The 26,733-nt window shown below is 45.7% G+C and overlaps 2 protein-coding genes across 2 annotated transcripts in view; one reads left to right on the top strand and one right to left on the bottom strand.

Moving 5' to 3' along the window:
• Positions 1-9,311: 9,311 nt before the first annotated feature.
• SOD3 (superoxide dismutase 3) lies at positions 9,312-10,830 on the top strand. The gene is made up of 2 exons (XM_009904914.2): positions 9,312-9,450; positions 9,898-10,830. Exon 2 carries the CDS (start codon positions 9,914-9,916, stop codon positions 10,637-10,639), a length of 726 nt encoding a protein of 241 aa, XP_009903216.1. The 5' UTR covers positions 9,312-9,450; positions 9,898-9,913; the 3' UTR covers positions 10,640-10,830.
• A 1,801-nt stretch (positions 10,831-12,631) lies between these two features.
• Positions 12,632-26,733, bottom strand: part of CCDC149 (coiled-coil domain containing 149) — a 47,007-nt gene continuing 32,905 nt past the window's right edge. The window contains exons 10-14 of the mRNA XM_054172147.1: positions 25,800-25,876; positions 24,160-24,192; positions 20,250-20,357; positions 15,702-16,295; positions 12,632-15,119 (exon numbers count right to left, since the gene is read on the bottom strand). Coding sequence (XP_054028122.1) covers positions 15,703-16,295; positions 20,250-20,357; positions 24,160-24,192; positions 25,800-25,876 — 811 coding nt within the window. The 3' untranslated portion in view covers positions 12,632-15,119; position 15,702. The remainder of the gene's footprint in view (positions 15,120-15,701; positions 16,296-20,249; positions 20,358-24,159; positions 24,193-25,799; positions 25,877-26,733) is intronic.

Genomic DNA, 26,733 nt, shown 5'->3' with positions numbered 1-26,733 from the left:
TTCCCTCCTCCTTCCCCTCCTGCCTGCCCACTACCCCTTTTTAGCTGAGAGTAGGAAGAGCCAGTCCAAGGATTTTTCCACACACTCTGGAAAACAGCTGGCTACCCTCTTTAACTGGAACAGAGAGACTCCAGATTCACACCACACCTCAGCAGCAGCCTTGTTTTGTACAAATGTGTGCAGACCTCACGGGGGGAAGCTGCACCAGCACACCTCATTATACCTAATAGGAGCCTATTAGGAACTCCATGCCTTGCAAGATGAAAACCCTTCTGCAAGCAGGTGGCATTCTCAGTCTTGCCTATTAACACACACACTGGAGCTGGTAAAAACATGGCCCCTTCATGTGTTTGACCTCCCATCTATCCTCTGTTTGTTTGGGTTTTTTTCTAGAGCCAAACATCCAGCTTCAGAGATGCTCAAATCCTTTGTGCTGATGGGTTGGAACTAATGGGAGTCACCTGGTCTGATATCAGAACCCACAGCAGCATGCTGGATTTCTGTGGAGATTCTAAAACCTGACTCTGTTTGTGGAAACTTTGTTCCACTGCAGCGTTAAAGAAACCCAAACAACAACAGAAAGACCTCACGGCTCCAAACCAAATCAAACAACAAAAACCCCAAACGAGAACAAACCCCTAAGCAACCAAAAACCCAAACAAGCAGCAAGCAAATGCAAATACAAACAACACTGCAGGTGTCTTCAGACAGAAGTGACTATCTACAGAGCACCTTGGATTGGAAGAGACCTTCACAGAACCACAAAATTACTGAGGCTAGAACAGACCTCTGAGATCATCGAGTCCAGCCTGTGACCTACCACCACCACACTGACCAGCTCATGGCACTGAGTCCTGTATCCAGTCCTTCTTTAAACATCTCCAGGGACTCCACCACCTCCCTGTGCAGTCCATTCCAGTACCTAACCATCTTTTGGTTCAGCTTCAGGCCATGCTCTCTTGCCTGATCCCCACCTTACTACAACTTCCCTTCAGGTAGTTGTAGAGTGTGAAGATCATCTAAGTCAAATCTTCAACCCAGCACTGCAAGGTCACCACTAAACCAGGTGCCTAAGCACCAGCTTCCTACTTGCTCTTCCCCAGAGTGCCCCACACTTGAATTATTTAATCTGATATTAATCTTCCCAGAGAAGGAATTCAGGTGAAAATATTTGCCTCAGAATGCATGCAAAATACTTGAGAGTGAGCCACTTAGCAAATGAAATGGTTCACCCCCACTGGGGCCCATGTGACAGTTCAAGAAAACAATCTCAAGAACATACACTAAAAACAAAAATCAACATTATTTTAAACAAGGTGAAAACTGCAACCCTCTTGTGCTCCTAATCCCTGAACAGCCGATCTCCAAAACCAGCCTCCACAGGAGAACTTCAATATGTGCCCAGGCTTAAAGGAGCTGCATGAAACCCAGAGATGGTGAGGCCAGATGAGGAGCTTGGAACCTCTGAAACTTCAGACTGCAAATAGGATTTAGGATCCCATGTTTTCACGGGGACAACAAAAGCAGAGATAATTAAAACCTGTTGTTAAACCTAATTAGTCTCCCAGGGTTTCAGTTATGCTCACAAAAATCAAGCCACTAGAATAAACATGGCTAAAAGGCTAGGAGCCACTGCACCATCACAAGGACTTTCACTTTACCAAAAACTGATTTAAAAAAATACATTTTTCCTTTGTCTGCTTCTCTGGAAGCTGCAAACTCAGCAGCTCTCATCACAGACTGCCCGGAGAGCGCTCAGAGGCTCAGGCCATGACCCACAGGCAGTCCTCAAAGGAGATGGGGACCTGACAGTAAGCCATACCTGGTAGGCGACTGCAGCATCTCTGGTGAAATGCCTAGTGAGTTCCTGGGAAGGCCTGCAGGAGCTCAGCTTGCTCTCTTGCCTCCTGCCATGTCCAAGGATGAGGAACCTTCCCAGGAACCTCCCAGATGGTACTGGGTGTTGACTTCAGCAAAAGAGCAGAGCTGTTGCTGCTGGTCGGAGGGACCTACCCCCCGCTCACAACATTTGTGCTCCTATCAAAGCAGGAACTGCTGCCTGCTGTCACAGCCAGGTGGGCTTTGTCTTCATCAACCATGATTGTCCTCAGCCTCTGTCCAGCTCTGCCTTGCTCCTGTGCAAAGCAGAGCCTTTGGTGCCCGCAGGTGTCAGCACAAATCCAAGTGCTAACGGGAGGGCTCTCATCTGTGGCGTGGGACTACCAAGATCCTCCTGAGTTTGTAAATAAAACCTCCTGATTTGTTCACTTTATTTAGCAACCTGCCAGGCAGATTGGACTCTGCATTAAAATGCAGGCTTGGGAACAGGCAGAACTTTCCTGGCTTTGGTGAACTGTGCCTTACAGCACTGCCAATTGTAAGTGAGGGTGGTGAGGAGCAGGGACACCCTGGGAGGCTTACAAACAGGTGCTGCTTGCAAGAAGCAAGAGGGTCAGGCATGTGAACCTGTGGGAATGCATTTAGTCTAGTTAACATGAATTAACCTCAGCTTGCTTTCCATAGCTGATGGAATACTACAATGCAAGGAGTCTCAGGGACTCCTTTGGACAGAGCAATGTGGGGATGAGCACATAACTGGTGACTGTTCATTAGTTTATGGATGCCTAAGGTTTCAGACAGCACTTTGCATCAGGCAGCACTTCAAAATCACTTTGCCTCTCCCAGGGGAGTAATGGTGCTGCAGATACATTGATATAAGACCAGTAAAACATTTTGGTTCCCATGAAGTCAGAAGGTTCAGGGAGGATAGGGGAGGCTCATCAGCTCAGGAGTCACAGCCACGGGAAAACCACTGAAAGAGGCAAATGTTTTGCATTCACCTGAAAGCAAGAAAGGGAAATAAATAAAAGACATCAGGAAGTTTTTCTATCCTTTCTACAGGAAAGTGACAAGTTTGCATACATAGGAGAAGGAGATGTTTATCTTTACTTACTTCACTGAATATCTTCACTACTATCTTACATGACATTCTGGCACATAAGCTGGGGTCTTGATCACACTTCTATAAAGCAGGTACAGAGAGCACAGGAAAGCTGCACCCAGTCTGGAAACCAGCTCCCAATGGGATGCACAACCTGCCTGGGGTGCAGAAGTTTGTCTCTGATTTGTTTTTATTCAGCCCTTCTGTTAATGACTTGGATGACAGAACAAAAAGTAAACTGATTAAATTCACAGCTGACATCAAGCTGGAAGCGCTGTAAATACACTGTGGGGAAGGATTAGAATTCAAACCACTTGTGACAAACTGCAGAAACAAGGAGGGGTGGGGGGAAGTTGAAAAAGGGAGGTAACTCAATTAAGAGAAAGGTAAAATCCTCTACTTGGCAAGAACAGCCAATTAAAGAAATATAAGATGGAAACAATTGCACAGACAGCAGTTCTGCAGCGAAGGATCAGGTACAGAGCACTTCATGATACAGAGAGCAGCATGGTCTGCAAGGCAAGGGTAGCAGCAGCCCACGCTGGGCAGCTGACACCCTGAGATGGTTGTGCACTTCTCTCCCAGGAAGAGTTGCAGTCCCTAGCAAGAGTGATCTGCTCAGCATGGCTGCCCTCAAAACTCAGGAGGAAAGCTTAAAAGCATTGAGATTGTTTAGCTGCCAAAGGGAAGGGCCCTTGGTACAGAGTTAAACTCTGCAGCCTCACGAGCCTGTTGCAGAGAAGAGAATGATCTGCCCCTTGTGTGTCTAGTGGGGACAACCAAAACAGTGAGGCTAATCTGCACTGAGAGCCAGGCTGGAGGGCAGAGAAACAACAAATCAAGCCATGGGTGATGGTGGATTCTTCACCAATGGTAAGTTTCACTGACAGGACAGACAGACACTGGTATGGCTGGGTAGTGTCGCTAAATCCCTTGCAGACCTTATCACAGGTACACAAGAAGGAATCATGAGCGTCCACTCCACCACCACTTTCCTAGCACTACTTCAGATCACTTGTATTTCTCTGTGCAGTTTGTTTTCCCTCTACTCCTGACAGTCCACACATTCTGGAGGTTATTTATCCTACTTGAGTAGGAGGCCTCAAGTCTACCACTGGCAAGAAGCACCTGGCAGCAGTCAGTACCCCCAACCCCATCTCCCACCCCTGCTGCGACAACAGAAGCGTCACGAGCAGAAGGCAGGCATTAATCTATCATCAGCTGTGTTGTACACTGGAAGGACATGAATACCTGAGAACCGTGCTCAGTCATCTGTGATGATCATCAGACTCCTAAGACACCTGCTATTAAGTGTCCTAAGAGGAGAGATTGGTTTGTCTTTGGTTATTTGTATGTAAGCACCGCTCCTGTAGCTGACCTCCCGGCCCAGCCTCCCTGCATCTCCTCAGCTTTGACTTGAAGCCACACACAGTGCTGAAGTTGTGCAAGTGCATCCAGTGTGTGTGGGGTGCACTTTGGAACAAAACCCTCCAGATATTTCCATTTATGGCCATTGGATACTGAACTCCAGGGAAGTCTTGTGTTCATTCCTTGCCTTCCCTCAAACAGCAAATCTCTCTTCAGATTAGCGTTACACGGCAAAAAGGATAAACATCTAACAAAGGCTCAGGGAATTAATGCAGACACAAACAATAACCTAAATTATCTAATAGCAGGGTTCCACCCCTACTCTTTACATCACATCTTTCTACTTTATACCCACATGTAAAGAGGGAATTCTGTTAAATTAGGCTGACAGACCCAGAATGAGTTTCTGAATGCAGCTTTTTCAAAGAGCTTACTTACACTTCATCTCTCCCTCACTCTCATAAAAAGATTTCTTCTCAAGCTATTACAGAGGGGGAATTTAAAGAATTTTTCAAGCTGGCTGATGTAGAGCAGTTTGACAGTTGCATGATCTTCTATTTGCAAGAGAAATTATTCCCCAGAGAGAGGAGTGTTGTTTCCCTTTTGTGTATTTATTTAGCTTGATTTGGTATGGGTAATGCCCTGAAAAGCTGGAAATGCCTATAGCTCTTTTGCAAGGATGTTATAAATGGATGCTTATCTCAGGCACTAAACATCTCTGTTTCTTTAAATAGAAACATCAAGGCAAGGGACAGGAACCAACCGCAAGAGTAAGCCCGGACCGGTGACAGATTTTCCATTGCTACAATGAGAATTTTCTTTCTCTTGTCTTTATTTCTCCTTTCAGCAAAGGCAAACAAGCTCCTTCACCACGACTTCCCCGGGACGAGGTGCTGTGTGCAGTCCAGCACCAGTCCTGTGCTCACCCTGCAGGCTAAAACGACTCAGCCCAGGGTGGAGCCCCTCTTGGGGAGCGCTGGAGCTCCATCAGATACTCCCAGGCTGTGCTGCCCAGCACGGCCGGCAGCGAACAGCCGAAGCCATTGCACCTCCGCAGGTGCTCTGACAGCGTTTCTGCTTTCTGGGTGCTGGTGACTCGGCAGCACTGCTCACAGCTGGAAAGCAACACCGCAGGTTTTGCCTGCAGACCCACAGGCAGGCCTGGAACATGCCAGACGTCACAGGAGGCTGGTGCTGCGCTCGCAGGCAGTTGCTTCGTGGAGCACATATGATGCCATGCCAAACTCAACACGCACAAGTCTGGCAGCCCTAAAGGCTCTATACAGTGAGCAGGCAACTGCCCCACACCAACAAACGCTGGAAGCTCCTACTGATGTCTGCTGAGCCACCAGGGTAACTGGCTGCCGGGCTGGCACCATGACTCCGGAGTGGCAGCAGTGCCCCCAACTGAAGGAGATCATTAGGGTCCCAAAGATCTTGGCTCTGCTTTCCTCAGGCTACAAACATTCCCACTCCCCAACCCCCCACCCCCACTTCTTTTAGTGGCTCCAGTCCTCAGCCAAACGTGGAGGAAAGCAGTCAGCTCCATCACCCACTGCAGAAGATGTAAACCCTGCCTTCTCCGGGTGTCATTTTTATGGAGACTCGTTCTACCGTAAAATCACTGAGAGCAGCCCCAACTGCTGGAGACACAACACAAGGCTACTGCTCGCTAAAAAGGATGCTCTCCTGGGCAGCATTTCTTCACCACGTTTAACTCTACGCTGGACAAATCGAATGATGTTGAGTTTAACAGCAGGGTGATGCAACAGGACAAAACTAACCCCCCAACCCCCCACCCCTAAAGGTCACAGCACGGATTGAGAACCTGTGAGCAGAGCTGCATATGAAGTCCACAGTAAAGCCCAGTGAAGCCAAGTCTGGCTTTTTTCCCTGTGAGGTCTAGAGTCTTGCAGAAGTTGTTTTGACAACTCTGTCTGGTACAGCCTGGGAGACTCGAGGGCACGGCATGAAATTCAGGATAGGATAGGTGCTGTACAACTGGGACAAAAGGAGAGCTGGGCTCTTTAAACAGGGATTGTGACACATGTACAAGTGCACGGCCAGGTGGCTGTGGGCTCTCCTCTCATGAAGCACTGCTTGCTTTGAAGGCTGTTAGGTCATTATTGGGCACCTCTGTCTAACCGGGAAACTACAACACAGGCAGTGGCTAACAACAGCCATTAATGATCCACCTGGTTAGCACTTGGTGGCTTCCATCTTCCAGCCCCAGCCTGAATGCCAAATCACCCTGGCAATTGCATTTCATGTAGTTACCAGCCCTTCTCCTTTTAAAAATACATCTTTCTGACAGCAGCCCACAGCCAGTGTTTCCTTTACACTCTCTGAAGTGCAGAGCACTACAAATACATCATTTAGCTTTGCTGCAGTCCTTTCTGTGCCTTTGATCATCTCCTTTACACCCTTCTGCACTTCTGCTCCCTTCCCGCATGTGCAGTACATCAAAAAAGAGCTTTGCAGCAAGCACCTCGGGTTTTTCAAGGGTGGGTTTTTCTTTATCCAGGGGCAGAGTGCCAGCTGGTGTAAAACAGCACAAATGCCACTGAAGTCAGCAGCATTATTGTATTTAAACCAGCTACAATTCTGACCCTGCTTCGTATTTCAAAATGCCTTATAATTCAGCCACAGCTTTAAAATCCTTTTCTTCAAGCACTGACTGCTGGCTTGGAATTTTCCTTGTTGAAGTGTCAAACTCCAATGCAGTCCATTACTTTGTGACTCAAGGAGTAAACCATGAAGGATGCTCTTTTCTTCCTTCCATTCATCATGCCTCTTTAAAAAATGGTCTATGATCCTAAGAAACAGGGCTTTTTCTGACAGTACCTAGACTGGCCAGTTGCTGCTTACATTTGACAAACAAGAACTGTCACAGGCTCACAGGATGTTAGGGGCTGGAAGAGACCTCTGGAGATCTTCAAGGCCAACCCCCCTGCCAGAGCAGGACCATAGAATCCAGCACAGGTCACACAGGAACACACCCAGATGGGGCTGGAAAGTCTCCAGAGAAGGAGACTCCACAACCTCTCTGGGCAGCCTGCTCCAGTGCTCTGTGACCCTTACAGTAAAGAAGTTCCTCCTCATGTTGAGGTGAAACTTCCTGTGCTGTAGTTTCCATCCATTGCTCCTTGTCCTATCTCGGGGTGCAAGTGAGCGGAGGCTGTCCCTGTCCCTTCCTTCCTGACCCCCATCCCTCAGGTATTGATAGACATTGATTAGATCCCCTCTTGGTCTTCTCTCCAGACTGAACAGCCCCGGGGCTCTCAGCCTCTCCTCACCAGGCAGTGCTCCAGGCCCTTCAGCATCCTTGTAGCCCTCCCTTGGACTCTCTCCAGCAGATCCCTGTCCCTGTTGAACTGGGGAGCCCAGAACTGGATGCAATATTCCAGTTTGGGCTTTACCAGGGCAGAGCAGAGGAGGAGGAGAACCTCCCTGGATCTGCTGGACACACTCATCTTAATGTACCCCAGGATACCATTTGCCTTCTTGGCCACAAGGGCACATTGCTGTCCCGTGCAGAACTTGCTGTCCCACTTTGCATTTGGCTAGTGGTTAGCTGAACTTTTTTTGCATGTTTATAAAACATTGCTCTTCTTGCAAATGCTTTAACCCTGAGCAATTTCCCTCTAGCACCATGTTCCAGTTATGGATTTCCTCAGCTTAGAGGCTGCCAGTGAATGAACTTAGGTTCATCAGTCTCAGGTTCACAGACGAGCTTGGGTTCATCAGCCTTGGAGCCCAGCTTCCACTGAGCACTGCATGGTTCCCATGAGCACAGTAATCTGGACAACTCACAAACACCCTGCAGAAAAGAAATACCACTTGTCCTAAGTCATAGTTTTAAGAATCGAAACCCAGGGCTAAGGTAACACATCCAATATCCCAAGCAGAAGTTAACTCTGCACTTCCAGCCCCAGGGAAAAGACCCAAGCAGTGGGCACCCCTTTAGATCTACTCTCCCTCTTACAGAAAGAAAAACCCTCAGCTCTCAGCTGAGTATCTCAGATCTGATGTGGAATGTGATAGCAGTGAGATTAACACACAGCTTTACCATTCCAGAAGGTGACAGCCCCATCCCTTACCCAGCTGCCAGGAGATATGAACTGGGGAAAAGGATTTTCTTTGCAATTTTCCTGCATTGAGAATGGTTCTGGAGTAGAAAGAGCTACTATTTTCTCTCTACAGAAATGTCAGCCTGTTAAATTGCTCCTGTGATGGCTGAATCCACACTGCAGCCTCAGCGGTGGGAAGTGCCACAGGCAGGGCAATGTCCTCAAGAAAAGAGCATGGGAAGATGTAACCCACATGAACTCTCCGTGCTCCATCCAGCTTCTGGGAAACAATTTCTGATGGCAACATCAGAACTGCTTACTTACTGCCTCAGTACTGCTTACTTCTCTCCCTGGAAAGAAATCACTGCTGTCTCAACAAAAGGAGAAAGAATTGCCTCCGTGGAGCAGGTGAGTTGGCAAGCAGGAGACAGTAGCCCTAAAACTTTACAGAGAAGCATCGCTGAAACATCCCTCAGCATCTGCCAGCTTCAGTTGTGCCCTTCAGCTCTGAGACCCAGGGGAACTTTGGTGGAAGAGTTTCTGTTGCTCAAGCACCACTTTCAATTTTGTTTAACAGCGAAATAGAAATGCAAACCAGCTCCATGACAACCAGCACAGAAGTGAGCAAACTGCCCAACTGTGCCTTAATAAAGCTCCTTCCTCTCCCCTCCCTGCACGCTGAAGGCCGCTTGTTCCAGATAAGCAGATGAAGTCATCAAAAGGAAGATTAATTTAAAGGCTTGATAACATTTTCCCTTTTTTTTTGTTTTGTTGGCAGGTCAGTAAGGTCTGAGAGCCAGACTAACAAACTCAGCGAGGAAGGACAAAGTATTCGCCCTGCCCAAAAGGAAAATGCCTAAAACTTTTCCCCCCGCTCCCTCCTTCTCCTCCCACAGCTCTCCCTGCGACGCCTCCCTCCCCCCGAGCCGGCATTACCTAACTTCGACACAAACACGCAGTTCCCAGAAGCATCAACTTCAAACAGCTCCAGCTTCCTGGCTGCTCACATCTTGGCTTAGGGGAGCAGAGGCAAAGAGCTACTACTGAGGGGTTCCGCAGCAACTCCGCAAGGTAATCAACTTCTTGGATTTTTGCTTTTCCTTTGTAATGCCTAACTAGTGGTTAAGTAAATGGACCAAAAAAACAAGAGGCACCTGGCAAACTGTCTTGCTGGAATTTGCAGCAGGAGGAAAGTCTCAATGCAAAGTCAGAAATACTTGGGCTTACTTGCTTTCTGCAGGGAAAAAGAGGCAGCTTTTGAGATCAAGATCTAAAACATAAAATCCCTGGTCTTTCTTTTAGTCATGGGTGTCAGCTGTATGTGTTCAAACATGCATAGGCATTCTGATGTAGGTTCAGTTCACCACATCAGGCAGAATTAGAAAGCAGCCACCCCCCCACCCCGGGACCCTGCTCCAGCTGCTTGGCTCAGCACTGCCACAGGCTGTTTGCCTTCCTCCCCGGCCATACCGCTGCAAGAAGCCCTTCACTCCCTGTAGCTTCTTGTACCTTTTGCAGGCTTGGAATTGCCAAGATGCTTCTGCTTCTTTCTCTGGTTACTGGGCTTGCCCTGTCTGCCTTTGGTGCCATGACAGACAAAGAGACTGATCCAAGCCAGGAGTCACTTCACGACATACAGAAGAAAGTGAACGACCTCTGGAAGAATTTGCTGTACCCAGCGCTGCCTGGCAATGAGACTGATGGGCTGGTTTATGCCACTTGTGAAATGAAGCCCAGCTCCAAAATAGATGCTGAAAAGCCCCAAGTGACCGGGCAGGTCTTATTCCAACAGCATTACTCCAATGGAAGACTAGAAGCCATTTTTCACTTGGATGGCTTTCCACTGGGTAATAACCAATCCGGTCGAGCCATTCACGTCCACGAGCTCGGGGACCTCAGCAGCGGCTGCGACTCCACCGGGGGCCACTACAACCCCTTCAGTGTCAACCACCCCCGGCACCCAGGGGACTTTGGCAACTTCATTCCCAGAGAAGGCAAAATCAGAAAATACAAAGCAAACCTCTTTGCCACTCTGTCTGGTCCCTATTCCATCATGGGCAGATCCATTGTGATCCATGAGGGGGAAGATGACATGGGCAAGGGCAACAACAAGGCCAGTCTGGAAAATGGGAACGCTGGGAAACGTCTGGCTTGCTGTGTGATTGGGATGTGCAGCAGGAGCCTGTGGGAAGAGAAACTCTCTGAAGTGACAGACAAGAAGAAGAGAGGCCTCAACAAAAGATCACAGAACCAGGCTTAGGTGAAGACCAACAAGCCAGCTACAGCCCAGGCAGCACAGAGTATCTTAGGCTGTGCCACTGGTCACCGAGCTCTATGGTGAAAGGATTTCCACTTGCTTGCTCCTCTGACAACTGCCTGTCACTTTGTAGAGCCTCCTTTCTGTAAGCCCACCAATAAAACCAGCATCAACTCAACCTTGTGCTGTATTTTCTTAGAGAAAAGATTCCCTTCTATGCAGTTTGGGATTTGAATGTGTGTAAGGGTGCTAACAGGCACAGTCAACAGCCTATAAAGAGCGTGTGCTGTAAGGGGCTCAGAAGGGATCCTAAGTTAGATACCAAAGGAGAAACAAGGTAATAGGAGTAAGAAACTGCCTCTCAAGAGAGGCCATCCTGTATTTAGCTGCAAATCCCAGCAGTAAAAAGATCTTCACACTTCCAGCAGAGCTGGGTGGAGATAACAGACCCCTGACCTGAAAAAAGGACTTCCCCTAAAAAGCAGGGGAAGCACAAACAGCTGTGGGAAACTTCAGATCCATGCCACTGTTCTCCTTGCATTTCCAGGTTTGAGAATCAAACATGGTTAAGCTCCTCAACTATTTCACGTTGTCCCCATGGCCGTAGCTATCACATTAATCATAGAAACAGGATTGTCAGGGCTGGAAGGGACCTCAAGGATCATCCAGTTCCAACCTCCCTGGCACAGGCAGGGACACCTCACACTAGGTTGCTCAAAGCCACATCCAGCCTGGCCTTCAAAACTTCCAGGGATGGAAGTGTTGGCCTTTTTTTGTCTGTAAGCAAACAAAGAAATATTTCAATTTACCAGAATTCCCCAGCAAAAATTCCCTGAAGCCTCCAGTTTGTGCTGGTTAGTGACTATGCTCTAGCTGCAAGCTGTAATGCTGCTTGATGACGACAGAGCTGGCAGATCAGAGAGAAATATTAGTTTCCAAAACCACTGAGTGTGTTTCTTCAGACAAAAAAATGTAGGAAGTGCCTCAGTCAGTTCAGAGTGGGGGAAGTGACAGTGAGAAGATAATTTCCACACAGATAATTTCCAGCCTTCCTTTTCACATGTAGCACAACTCACCGAAAACCCTAAACCACTACCTGCTGACTATCACCCACCTGCTAGCAAGAAGAGCAAAGGACAGAGGCAGGTAGCATGTCAGGAAATGGCTTTATTAAAAGAAGACCAAATGCATTAACAGAGTTGAACCACGTGCTGCAGCTAATCCAGGCAGCAACAAAAGAGAGGCTGGCAAAATAAATTAATCTGCATCATTTACAAAGTAAAAACTACAAACCAGCAGCTGGTAAACAAAATCTTATCTTTAGATACCTAGCAGCCTTTCAACCTAATCTCGGTTAAGATTTTGGAAATACATTCCTGAGCTCCTAAGGATTAAAGAAATTCCACTGTCTTTATCATACAAATTCCCAGATGCTTCGGAACAGCCTCCCTTGGAAAAGCAGCAGCAGCATTCCGACAGACACTTCCTAATCTGCCCGTTTCACACACTCCCCTCCGGAGTCCAGCGGCCATTGTTTTTCAAGTAGCCACATCCTACCGCCCAGTCACAGCCCTCCCACAGACCCCGCAGCCACTCGCCTGGGAGGTGAGACACAGCCTCCTTCAAACCTTTGCTTTGTGAAATGCATCTTCTCCACACACCTGCCACAACATTGCCTCCTCAGTTTGTTTCCCCAGAGCCCAGTCCCAAAAAGGCTTAGAGTGTGTCTGGTGCCATTGCTGCATTTCAGAAGTCCTGAGAAAAAGGGAATACAGGTCTCAAAAAACCCCCAAAACCCAACCACATAACCCCAAGCCAAACCCAGCATTCCCTGCAAAATGCAACTGAAGTTGCAGTGATTCCACATCAAAACAGTAACTAATTCACTGGGGGGGGGGGAAATAACTCATTGTTCTAATGGCACAACAATAGCAATGACAGCAGTGTCCAAGGAAGATGCTGAGAACATCTGAGCACTGCTCACACAGCGCAGCAGAGATGTCTCACGTTCACAGGTGTCCTGCCTTTGAAGTCCTGGGTTCCTGGGAGAAGGCTAAAAGTGGAGCTAGAGTACACCTTCACTGGGGCTGAAAGGGGAGGGACAGGACTGAAGCAGTGATAACAGCACTAAAAATGAGGGTTCCAGAGATGGAGGTATCTCACCAGAACTTAATGATTGCAGAGATATAAAAATGGCATCTAAGGGAGAATTAGTCTGGAGAGAAGAAGACTGAGAGGGGATCTAATCAATGTCTATCAATACCTGAGGGCTGGGGGTCAGGAAGGAAGGGACAGGGACAGCCTCTGCTCACTTGTGCCATGGGATAGGACAAGGAGCAATGGATGGAAACTACAGCACAGGAAGTTTCACCTCAACATGAGGAGGAACTTCTTTACTGTAAGGGTCACAGAGCACTGGAGCAGGCTGCCCAGAGAGGTTGTGGAGTCTCCTTCTCTGGAGACTTTCCAGCCCCAGCTGGATGTGTTCCTGTGTGACCTGTGCTGGATTCTATGGTCCTGCTCTGGCATGGGGGTTGGCCTTGAAGATCTCCAGAGGTCTCTTCCAGCCCCTAACATCCTGTGATTCTGTAATGGTGTGAGGATAATTACCAAGATGTCCTGATTGCTGGGTTGTACACCACTGTGTTCTCACAGAAAAAACCCAATATGCCAAAAGGAATCAATAAATGAGGCACTAAAAAGCTGTTGCTCCAGCCCTGCTTCTACCTGCTTGAGCTCTTGCACCAAGCTCTTTATTAATGGACAGCATTAACTGGCTGCTAAGGGACGAGGAGCAAAAAGCTGTGGGTCAGGAGAGAGGCAGGACAAGGAAATAATGGAACACCCTCAACATTTCTGAGCTCAGCTAGATGAAATCTTGACCTTCTTATTTGCTTGCCTCAGTTCTGACTGCATTGATATTTAGCTCTGTGCTGGATTAGCCTGTGAAAGATGGAAAATAATACATCTTGAATAAAATGCTACTTCGTGTGACATTCAGGCATTAAAGGAAAAAATCCTGCCACATTCTCCCAGAGATTTCAGTTTCTGCAGCTATTTCTCTTCCAGCTTGTCAGTACTGTCATATAAATGAGTCAATAATGCAGTCAGTCACAATTAATGGGAACAGCATAACAATTTTTCATAGACTTCAACTCTTCTTGGTTTTTTTCAGGTGATGAGGAATTTAAATGGTGATCAGGATAATGAAAGAAAAACTTTTTACAGCTCCATGTCCCTAACAGGCTTAAATATAAACAGATGGGTTTTGTTCCTAAGGGCTGCTGCTTAGTGTCAGCGAAATGCTGCAGTGTCAAATTAGCTTTAAAGAGAAAGGAAACCTATCTGAGGAGCACTGAGCGTGGCTGCACTGCCTCCAGCCAGGCACTGAAAGGGTTACAGGAGTGCACCTGCTAGGGAAAACACAGGAGAGCTGAGAGAAGCCACATTTTTCACCTTCCCACTATCATTCCTTATATTTATATGTAATAATTTACATACAGCCTTTCTTCTGCTGAATACAAACTGTTCATGGACTCTGACACCTTGATTATGGCAGCACCTGCTAGCTCATCTTCCATCTACAGAAGAGTTTGTCAGGACTGCTAATATAAACTCTGTTTATTCAGTAGCTGACAAGTGGGCTGTAAAAATTTGCAGCTGGCAGTTATTTGTCAAAGGAGGACTCAATCTGGGAGGGATTTTCCTTTTTATTAGTAGTATTTTATTAAATTTGGTTTAATTCTCTCTGATTGGTTTCAAGTTCTAGGAGTGAGAAATGAACAGTTACAGACAATTAGGTCCCAAGCCAGCAGAAAAATTGCCTTGACGGCTGCTGGCCCATAGAAGCTCCACAGCTGCAGAGACTGTTCCTTATGCTACAAACAGGAGAGGAAGGACTGCCTCCCCTTCTCCAACAGCTGCTGACTTCAACGTTAACCATTCCCTTGTTGCTGCCTTCCTAGGAGCAGAGTGGCACAGCTCCAGCATCAGGAGCCAGGCAATGACACAGCAGCCTCCCTTTTCTCCACTTAGTAAGGAAATGTTTTCCTGTGACTACATCAAGGAGGGAAGAAATGTACAAAAGCAGCAACGCTGCAAATAAACCTTCTACCACACCACAGGCTGGCGAGGTGAGGAGGAAAGGAAGATTTCTCCTTAATTCCAAAGGGTAAGAAAACCAAGCAGATTCCTTCAGAAAGGAGGGCACAGATGGAGCAGGCTGAAATCCACCACCCGGTACTCGGCCCGAGGGCTGCTGCAGCTCCTCTGACTTGAGGAACACAAGTCCAGGAACTGAGACTGCCAAGCAGGTGGACAGAGCATCGCTGCTGCTCCTCTTGCTCTTCCCCTTGCTTGGGAACAGCACTGCCATTTCTCACAGAAAGACTTCTGGCTTCTCTGGTGATGTTTCCTTCAGAGCTTCATTAAACTGGGGTCTCAGTAGCTGCTGAAATAGCTTCCTGCCTTTTCATCAGGTGAGCTGGGAGAGGGAAGGAAAAATTATGTACAACTGAGACAACATAAAGGTTTGTAAGGAGAGAACTACAGGCATGCAGGGGTGGCTTTCAGACACCTCCTAGAAGGGAAGAATGACTTCATTCTAAGGATGTACTTACAGCCACCATGTGCAAAGAGACACAGAACACAATCTGAAGAACAAGCAAAAGCTTACACCCTTAAGATGCTTCTCAATTTATCACTCCACATTCTTCCTCTTTGGAAGGCACTTCTAACCATTAAAACAGAGTCCAGCACAGGGATCTTGGATGTTACAGAAGCCTATTGATAACCTGATAAATCATCTGTGTGATAAACCAACCCACACAGAAACTTCAAATCACTACAAAACCCCAACATGATTAAACCTCACCACCAATTCTTTGCCTTTAGGTGATTTGTATCTTTGGGACACTGCAGCCAGCACTGACAGAAACCCACCATTATCAGACAAATATTAGCAGTTCACTGTAGCAATCTAGCCTACAGCAGAGTTTCCCCAACGATCTTTGCAGCAGCACAGACTCTGCAAAAGGATTACAGTGAGAGGCTCAAGATTTCATACCTCAAGCCACACTGTTATCCAAATATTCACAGTTTTTGGCAGGATCAGATGGTTTCTTGCTGGCAGGCTCAGGGAGCTCCTGAGAGCTGTTATGTGTGTGTGCAGCTGTGCCACTGAGCTCTCCGTGCCCCCCAAGGCCCTGGGGACGCACCACACCCCCGGTGCTGCAGTCCTGCCCCCCGCTCTCCTTTGGGATTTCACAGTCGCTCTCCGAGGTTTCGTTGGTGTCCTTCAGGGCCTCGGTTTCAGCTGTCTGTTCGGTCTCTGAGTTTGAGGGATCTGTGGGGTCGGATGGGTCAGGGCTGGAAAGTGGCAACTCTCCCTCAGATGAGCCATTAAGCTCTGCTCCAACCACCGAGTCCTGCTCCCCCGCAGAAGCTCCTGCTCTTTTCCCTTCCAGTTCTGCAACTGCCTGTGCTGTCAGCTTAATTATCTGACTTCCAAGCTTGTTTATTTCCTCTTCCTCGGAAGGTAGCTGAGGTAATGAAGGATAAAAATGTTTATTTTGGTTTCTGTTATTTAAGTTTGTTCCCTCTGGAGCCAAGGACTCACTTGCAACAGCACAAGTTTCATCACGTTCTCCCTTCTGTCCTGCTGAAAGAGAAATGGAACAGTGAGATCCTCTAGTCAGTGACAGGCACTTACTACATATCTGACCTCAAGACCATCACCACCAGCGCCACAGAGTTGCTTACCTGAGTGAGGAATTTCTAAGAGCAACTCCCTGCCCCCTCCCAGGCCCACTTCTTAGATGACAGGCTATCAACACTAAGTTTCTGGCTGGATCTGGCCCTGTTTTGGAGCCTGTCCATCTTTAAACCCTTGTGGAGTCATAGTCAACACCACAGAGTAGAACAGCAGGGCCAGGCAAACTTTTTGCAAGGAGGATCAACCGTAATGAGGCACACAGCTACAGGAATTTTTGGCATAGCTTAACACGGATCCCCATGTCACCACCATTTTCAGGGGTTAACACAAGCTCCATTTTATTTGGAGCTTTTCACAGGCTTTCATCCAATATTGAAGCTTCCTCACTGGTCCTGCAACGTCAAAGATTATTCTGATTTGGGTACCACAGCACAAAACAAAGCAGCAGTGGAAGAATTTTAACTATACCATTACACCAAAAGGCAAACACTGAACAAGGCCTCAGAAGAGAGAAAACAGCACTGTGTAAACAAACAGTTTTGGGGAAGAGAGGGAGTTTGTCCTCAGCTAAGGACAAAAAGCCTGGTTGGGAATCAGCTTGTGAAGTCAAGTAAGGAAAATCAGGAGATGGCAGAAGGATGACTGCACTGACAGCTTCGAATGACTCCTGTCATGCACAGGCATTGCACTGCAGTTCAGGAGCAGTCACTCTGTTTCTCCTGCAGGAATCCTGCCTCACACAATGCACAGGATGGCCTGGCTGCAGGCAGGGACCAGAGCTGCATAACCCAGGAGTCTACTGCCTCTATCAGACCTGCCTCATCCATAAACTGGGGGCTGCCAGCTGAGCGAGACGAGGGTTGGCATGAAGGCAACAGACACTTACTGCTGTTAAGGAGGCCAGGAATGCTACTCTGAAGAGCTGAAATAAAGCCTGTGGAAAAGGCAGGGATAAATTAACTTTCAAAAGGTGATCACCCACTGGATCTAATCCTCATTATCTGAGCGCTCAGCTGGGAAACTAGGAGCTCAATTTGCAGCACTGCTCTGCTATGTTGTACAGCTGAACACGTACTCAGAGTGCTTCAAAGAGAGCCAAAACCTGTGTCCCTCAAACTGGCACTCAGAATTAGCAAAGGACTCTAGCTCCCTCTCTGTGTGCCTCAGTTTCCTCCCTCTAGAGCAGGTCCCCATCGTCCCATCACCTTGCTGCAATCTTCTGAGGAGAAATTGTCTCACAGCCCTGCACCACCCGGGGAAGGTTCACAGAGCAGCAGCACTTCTGTCTACAGGGAATGCTAGAAATAGCACACAGGCAATGCAGCAGGAGCAAAGCATTCAGCAAGGAAGAGAAGAACCTGATGAGCTGTTCATTAGCAACTGTGAGGCTCAAGTACAATCTGTCCCATGACACTCCTCATCCTGTGCACTGGATAAATGTTCTGGGCTGCCTAGTTCAAGAAGGACAGGGAACTGCTTGAGAGGGTGCAGCAAAGGGCTACGAAGATGATTAGGGGACTGGAACATCTGTCTTACAAAGAAATGCTGAGGGACTGGAGGCTTTTTAGTCTAGAGAAGACTGACTGAGAAGGGATCTTATCAATGCTTATAAATACTTCAAGGATGGGTGTCAGGAGGATGGGAGCAGCCTTCTTACAGTGGTGCCCAGTGACAGGACAAGAGGTGACAGGCACAAACTGGAACACAGGAAGTTACACCTGAACAGGGGGGGGGAAATTATTTTGAGGGTGGTAGAGCACTGGAACAGGCTGCCCAGAGAGGTGGTGGAGTCTCCATCTCTAGAGTCATTAAAAATCTGCATGGATGCTGTTCTGTGCAACATGCTCTTAAGTGAATCTCCTCTGGCAGTGGGGCTGGACTAGATGATCTCCAGAGGTCTCTTCCAACCCCTATCACTCTGTGATTCTGTAAAGTGAGATTTGGTGGCACAGTCTGCAGGTCCTACTATGGCATTAGGCATTTTCACAAAGGACTTCTCCCACCCAGCTGAACTGGAACAATGACAAGTACAGACTAAAGCAGGCCTTGATGAGACCAGGGTAAGCAGACTGATTAGATAAAAAAGCCTGAAAAAGCCTTCTGATTATCTGTAGATGTAGCTAGGGCAGCATCTGATGTATTAGAGAAAGATCTGATAAAGAATGTATGTCAGTACAAAAGGCCAAGAATATCTCCTGGGCCAAAGAGGCAGCAATTACCAGTGGTGGTGTTTAAAGGACCATAGCTGACCAGTGGTGGTGTTTAAAGGACAACAGTTAAAGATATGTAAGAATTTCATTGCTCTTAACAACTGTTTGAACTCAATTGAAAACTCAGCTGATAGGAAAATAAAAGTGGGTTTGCTTTGGTTTTTCTTTTTTCTGCAATACTTCTAAACCAAGGTCACATTTGCTTGGTGAATGACAGCAGATGGACACATTCTTACGCTCTTCCCAGCAGCCAAGCTCCCCCAGATTTTGGGGGTACACTGCAGGTACACTGAAGTATGCACCAAGCTCCCAAAACTCAAGAGCAGACAGCAGCTCTCTGTGCAGCCATTCTCTCATTATGTCACTCATATGGGAGTGACACACAGGGGATCACTCCCATACAGGGAGGAAAAAAGGGAGGAAAAAAGGGAGGAAAAAAGGGAGGAAAAAAGGGAGGAAAAAAGGGAGGAAAAAAGGGAGGAAAAAAGGGAGGAAAAAAGGGAGGAAAAAAGGAGGAAAAGTAGAAAATGCAGGATGGAAAGCTTCAGCCCAGAGCTAAAGTTTGGCAGTGTTACAAGCAACAGAAAGAGGCTCTGATGAGATCTGACAGGCAACTTTAATTGAAACTGTAATACCAACCTCACCTAGGACCAATATGTAAAGGAAAGAGCATGATGCCACCAAGTAAATACTTTCAGTAACTGCAGATTTAATTAAAAATCAATGATTAAGCAAGCAAAAAAATGAATATTTATGAGTTGTTATTACTCACCAGAGAACTATTCACTACAGTTTCACTTCTTATTTTTAGCAAAAGTATCAGCTGATGGAGATGATAAAACCTGATCAGTCTGGCTGTCAGGTTTGATCAGATGATGACATGGATAATGAAGTCAAAATTAAGCCACAATCTATTTAGTTTCAGGACTAACAAATAAATTGTTTATGGTGCTTCATGGTTAGCTGAGTTAGAGCTGGGCATACCAAAATGCTACACCCCTTAAAGAGCTTATCCAAATGCCAACAGGCAAACATCATAATCCAGCTCCCATCCATTATGAAAAACTGAGGGGGGGGAACTAAATGAAGGTTATCAGCAAACCACTATCTTCTGCTACTGTCAAATAAAGTTAAGGCTGACTTTGGAGAGATGGTGAAGCTTGCTGCTGGGGAAGGATTCTTAACAAAATACATGGCAAGACTATTAAAAAAAAAAGGCAGTCAATTTCTCTGGGAAAACGAGTTGGGTATTTCAATTTCCCAGGTGCAATCAGGAAGCCTTTCATCTAGGTATCAGCTCTAATGCAGGGAAGTACTAAGCCAGGTCCTCCTTCGGAAATGCTTTCCTACTGTGCATTTTAACTGAGGGGAAAAGAGCAGGAGGCAGTTAACTGTAACAGAGAGGGCAGGAATAACTTCTCACAGTATCATGTTAGCTGGCAGGAAAATTCTTTGAGGTGTAAGACCAGATCCCCAGCCCTGTGCAATCCATTCAACAGTCACTTTGCAGTTGTTTTTTTGCCACCAGTGCTGGGCCCACCTATCCATTTTACTCCTGGATGATTTATTCAATCTCTGTGACCACCGAAACTTTGCCTTCTGCTATCCCAGCATGAACATTTATTACATTTTATTTGGAAAGAAATGAGTGCTCAGCTCTTATCATGCTCCTTACATTCCAGGTTCTCACCTTGTACTTCAGTTTTCTGTGGCTTATCAGTAAGTGCTGACAAGGGTGACCTGGACCTCTGTATAACAGGCAAGGCTGGGTCACCGAACGTTATGGTATCCTTTCCACCTGAAACAATCCAAGTGTGAGAACCATTGATTCACCAACTGCATCCCTCCTCCACTAATGATATGCAAACACATCCTACAGTATTTTGTACACTGTTATTGCAAACAGACAGAACAGGAAAAGCATCTCAAATGATCCTTCCACAGCACTGGGGAAAAAAAAACTGCTCTGTACTGGAGCTGGAATATGCAAGTCAGCTAGAGAAGAGGCATGGCTTTACCCACAGCACTGAGTAAAGGACAGATTTGGAAAGAAGAACAGGTGCTATATGCAGCAAATTATATTAGCAATTAGCATTCAATCCAGATTATTAATAATCAGATCATACCAGAAGTTTTACAAAGAAAAATGGATCATTTGCATGCTATTAACAGCAAGTGTGCAGTGCTGACTCTTCACTCTCTATCACTCTGCCTCAATGATGAAGCTGCTCATATCACAGTTTTACACTGCAGACTCACACACACAGTGCTCCCTTACAAAGAATATTAAAAGCTTAGTGTAACTAAGAACTGAGGGAGCAAACAAGTGTATAGCTTGCTGGGGAACACAAGGGATTTGGGTCTGAGAATTAAAACAAACCAAAACATTTCTGAGTGTTTTGTTTTAAACCAAATGGAAAAGGGCAATTTTCCAGTTCTTGGGCAGACAAAACGCTGCAAGAAACTCTTCAGCTTCAGAGGACTCTGCTACAGATGCTTAGCTTTCAGCTAGTTTAGCAATACAGATAGCAACACCTGCAGATCCTTTAGGAAGTCCTCCACTCTTCAGGATGCTCTGTTTTTAGTGACTGACACTCCCTTAAAGCTGAGGGGGAAGGGCAGGAAATGTGCAAGATCAGCTAAGCGTGGTGTTTGTGTGGCCTCCAGAACAACTGCCAAGCGATAAGTAATGGCTGGGGAGGCAGCAAGCTACTGCTCTATTTATCTCCATAAGAATGGACATTTATGTAACAACCACTTCTCCCCTCTAAATCTGTTTGTACGTTTCACCTTAAGGCAACATCCTAAATCTAATCACCCATCCAAGACAAAGACTTTCAAAAGAGCACCAGGTCAGGAGGTACCCAGAATAAATCCAGCTCTGAGAAAGTTCTGGTACCTACTAAGAAACAATGGAAATCCCCATGGAGTCCAACTGGCCTGCTCCAGTCCCTAGTGACTTTTGAAATCACTGGCTGTAAATACCTTGATCCTGAAGGTATTAATGATGTATTTATACCCTTAACATGTTGGGGGATAGAATAAATCCAGCTCTGAGAAAAGTTCTGGTACCTACTAAGAAATGATGACAATCCCCATGGAGTCTAACTGGCCTGCTCCAATCCCCAGCTACTTTTGAAACCACTGGCTGTAAATACCTTGATCCTGAAGGTATTAATGATGTTTTTGTATCCTTAACATGTTGGGGTATATTCTGCAGCAATCTGAATGCAATTAATGCTTTTGAATGGTGGATCTTGCCAAGCTTTGATCCCTCTGTCAAGTATGCATCACTCCAGTAAGTAATAAAAATAATATGAACTAGCAGCAAGGTGGGGAACCCCCCAGTGCAAGGCAAAGTTAATTAACAATTAAAAACCCCAACCACCACCACCAAATGTAATGGCTAGGTCAAAATGCAAAAGCCCCTAGATGAATGCACTTTGCTGTAACAGTGAAGGAATTTTGTGCTGGAAGAAGAACTAAATCATCCAGGGAACTCCTGGGCTGAAAACGTTCAGTATAGTCACACACAGTCCAAAGTAGTCACACATCCAAAAAGTTAACAACAGAATCCAGCAGAGGAAGTCAAATTTCAAATACATGATGAGGAAAAAAAAAAATTGGGGAGGGCCTTAAGAGGAAAGTAGAAAGGAGTCTTTTTCTCCTTGTTTATTTTTGGAATAGAAAAAGAAGTAAAGCCTGAGCTGAAGTCCCTGAAGATTGCAAGACAAGCTTCAAAAAAAAAGACAACTAATAAAGGCAGGCTCTTGACTGCCAGCCAGCATTTAGGCAGCAGACAGATTCACTCACACATTTTTCTCTGAAAAACAGCTTGGTTCCAGAAAATAAGGCTAAGCTCAGTATCCACACATCTAAGCAACAGATGTGGCCCAAAGAGTCAGATGCATATTTGTTTATTAACAGTGACTCACATCCATTCATGAAGGAGGGAGATGGGGGCACTGCTGCCCAGAATGCTGCGAGTGATGATCTGAAGCTGGGTTACACACAGGGAATTTCAATTAGCTGCCATGTGAGCCCAACTTTGTAACTTACATAGCTTTGTGTTCCTCTAATGAATTTTCCAAGGGCTTCAGTGAAAAGCTTCCAGATCTCCAAAGAAGCAAACAAGTTTTCAGTACCTGAACAATCTTCATTTTATTCTCCTATTAATTGTACCTTGCCTCTGCTGCACGCCAATTACCGTAGAGCAAGAGGCTGTGCTGGAACTTCCTTATCATCTCAAGGAGAAAAAGGCTGAGTCATGATCAGACCTTTTCTTAGGCTTTGTCTTTTTTTTTTTTTCAGGGTAAATCTGGAATTATCAGGAAAGGATAGGCTTTTAGAAAAAAAAAAAGAGAGAAGAGAAGAGATTATTCCTCTGCATGCCTTGTGACGCCAAACTGTGAGAGGAGTTCAGGTGGTGTTTACTGTGTGCTATTGCTGAACACACCTAACACATTCTGCATGCATGTCTGAAGCACAATGTGCTAAGACAAAGCAAAGAATTAAATGCTTCTGTGAATATCGCATTCTCTGCTTCCTTCCCAAGCTAAGTAGACTCATAAAAAGAAAATGAGAGTCAAATTTATGCCCAAGCTTGCTTTGTTTTCAGCAATGAACCTCACAAGAGATTCATTTAATTAAAGCCTATTTTCCAAACAGAGGAAGCTAAAGTTCGTGGTAGGCAGAAAATGAACTATGCTACCAGATTCACCACTGCAAAAGTCAAACATCACTGCATCTTGATTCAGCTTCCCCAGAGCTCACTCATGCTATTGCTCAAAACAAAAAAGCAGCTGACACATGTCACCTAAAAGAAACCAGAAGCGGTCAAGCTCCGTCTTCAGTGGGATCAAGTTTATGAACAGCCTTTATTAACACCGTTCGGGAGATATTAATATCATGTTTAGAAATGTTCTGTGGACAATGATGCCTAAGTAGGAACATTAACTTCAAATTAAAACCCTGCAATTTATAATGTGTGTTTCTTTCAGTGCTAGACTGAACATCAGCTTTCCTCTGCGTGTTTTTTCCAGTGGCGAGTTCAGCTCACAATCCAACAACAGTGCTTTTTCCCCTCTGGATTTAAGACTGACTAGATGAGCTAATCTCCACGTCCTGCCCCTCACTCAAGCCACCACTCAGCTGCAGAGTCCACTGTGGTAGTTCCTACACTATTTGTTACATGCTGCTGTTTTATGGAGCAGAAGCTTTCCACACTGAAAACTGGTGACCCACCAGGTGTTGCAGGGCCCTTTCAGACCACCTTGTGACTGCAGAGAAGCGGACTCTTGATTTAAGAGGTAAGGAGCAAATCAACAAACCTTCAGGCTCAACAGACCTCATATTCCAGTGTAAAATGCCTGTACAACTATTTAAGAACACCTTTCCTCACTGTTTTCCTCAATGTAAAGAAATTGCCTTGTAGAGCAGCCTCTATTTCTTTCGTGGTCATCTATCTCACTCTGACTCAAAATCTTAACCATCCAGATATCAAAACATTCAGGCACCACTGCTGTGTGTTTACATTTAGTGACAATATTTAACATACTGCTACAATCAGTTACTAGAAATAGAGGTTAAGCAGAACCTACTCCCAAATCCCACTGAGACATTGTAGCTCAGGCCTTCAGGCAGCAGAGGAAAGGAAGGAAAGAGACAGTTGTTATTGGAGAAACAGTCATTTGAAGTCTTACCTACACAGATGAACAATGGTGCAGGAAGTTCCCACTGCTTCTTTTGGTCTGTTTGTTTTAAATACATTTTGCAAAGCTCAGAAAGGCTGCAGTTATTAGGGTATGGATTTCAGGGAACACTGGTTTGGAAGAAAAGCCTGGAGTACCTTCAAGGGATGAGTTTACGACACACTAATGTACAAAAGCGCATCAGCAGGGTCTTAGACAAATGTTTCACCTGCATCTTTTACACTAGATGGTTTGGCAATGGTGTTAAACCAGGAGAGATTTAATTTAGACAGAAGGAGGAAGATCTTTACAATGAGAGTGGTCAAATACTAAAACAGGTTGCCCAGAGATGTGGTGGGGCCCCATTCAAGGTCAAACTTGAAGGGGCCCTGGTCCCTTCTCACTGCAGGGGGGTTGGACAAGATGACCTTCAAGGGTCTCTTCCAACCCAGTGCATTCTGTCATCTTTTGGAGAATGGGAGAAGCAAAAAACCACAGGAGGTACATTATGTATGTTGCGAGATTAACTGAAGAGTAACTCATGGGAACCAGTGTGGGACCTTCAGCTCTGGAAAGCATTAAGAGGAGAGCCAGTTCCAGAAAGGTGATGGAGAATGTTTCTAATGGGCAAGCTAAAGTGGGAACGCACCATGTGAGGGCAAACAGCTGAACAGCACAGATCTGTCACAAGGTCTCCAGCTTTGTTAAATGCTTTCCTCTAGATGGAAAGAGGTCAGGTGCTAAAAACACAGAGCCCAAAAACTAGAAGCTGCAACCACACCATCTCCCACCCCCAGCAGCAGCGAGAGGAAGCCATAAACAACACAGCCTAATGAGGCAAACACCAACAATGGAGTAGCATAATTTACAGTGGTTAAAGAAGACACAATTAGGTGTAATGGGAAGAAAAGAAGCAAAAAGTAAATGTAAATTAAATATTGCACATTTCCCTAGCAGCGAGGTCTATTAGGAAGCAGATTAATCTCCCATTACTTGAGTAATTCAAACCCAAATACAATACTTAAGATGCTACAGGGAATAAGCTTGTTCTGGAGAGATGGACTAGAAAATTTAAGATCATTTACATTTCCAATTTCTCAAGAGTTTATGATTCTATAGAAAAACATTAAAAATACAGTGATAAAATCCATGGAAGTTATAAGAAGTACCCAAAATAATAAATAACATTTGTTAAAAGCCATAATGGTCAATATCCTCTCCATCATTTTATACAGCTGCTGAAATAAAACTGGTCCCCCCCTTTTTTTTTCCCTTTGCTTGCAGACTAAGGAGACAATTTGATTACTCCAGAATTTACAACTTTGGGCTTTTTCCAGCATACATATGTGACTCAAGAGTGTAAAGAGCAGTGATTTTTGGTTTCATCTTAGCATTTATTAGAGGCTTCTAATTTCACAACTGTGCTGAGCAGCACATTTGCACAATCACTGTCGTTAAAAAGAAGAAAAAATTACAGCCAAGCTTTGCTTAAATGTAAACATATCTTTAAAAGCTAAATAGTGCAAGTTGGTCTCTGGAAGTTGACTAACCTGGAAGACTCCACAAGCCAGCAATTTCCAAAGTTCTTAACTTCTTTTCTAGTTCTGCCACACGATTACCTAGAATTCTGGGGAGGGGGGGAAACCCACAAGACAACACAAAGCCAAAAGAGAAGCAGAGTCAGAAATGAGATTCATTTTACACTAAGGTAAGCAAAGCCTACTTGCTTACATCACTACAGTCACACTTGTAACTTGGTACTGACCTAGTGCTAAAACCAAAAGCTGTTCAGACAAAACACAGTCAACTCGAAACAACGCCCAGATTGATTCTGAAGCTCTAAAGCACAGTTCTGGCCTACTCCTTTATTCACTGAGGTTCCTCTACCACAAAGATTGCTGAAAGTGAGCAAGGAATATCTTTTCCACTACACCTTTTCTTTTGGTGCTGAGTTCTATTTTCTGCTTCCCTAATAAACATCAAGTTCCTTGGAGCCTTTATCACCCCACTCTTGGTTTTCACTGCATTTCTTGGGTCATCTCTTCTTTTGTATCTGATTCCTATACAAATACTATTTGCAGCTAGCTCTCCTGCAGGATTTAACTTTTAGTCTTAATTCTCTTCCCCAGATCAAACAAGAGATTTCTATCTTGCAAAGAAAGCTCCCCCCACCCCCAATGAATTTTTGAAAGCCTTTCTCTCCCAGGCACAGCAAGTCTCCTAGAGTCAGAAGTCTTTAAATAAATCCCAAACAAAACTCAACAGAGTGAGAAACCCAGGCAAGGCAGCAGTTCTAAACATGACAGCAGAGATAATGGACAGCAAGTTTTACTCATCAAATTACAGCAACAGGATAAGTCAGTTAAATTTGAACTGAATGCTGAGAAGCAGCATATCACAACACAGCAAGGCAACACTATCTCCCCATGCTCACTAGAGCTCTGTAATACTGCACTGGGTGCTCTCCAGTGAGGGTTTTGTGCT

Source organism: Dryobates pubescens, chromosome 23, assembly GCF_014839835.1.
Source record: "Dryobates pubescens isolate bDryPub1 chromosome 23, bDryPub1.pri, whole genome shotgun sequence".
NCBI lineage: Eukaryota > Metazoa > Chordata > Aves > Piciformes > Picidae > Dryobates > Dryobates pubescens.
This window is presented reverse-complemented; position numbering and strand designations above follow the sequence as displayed.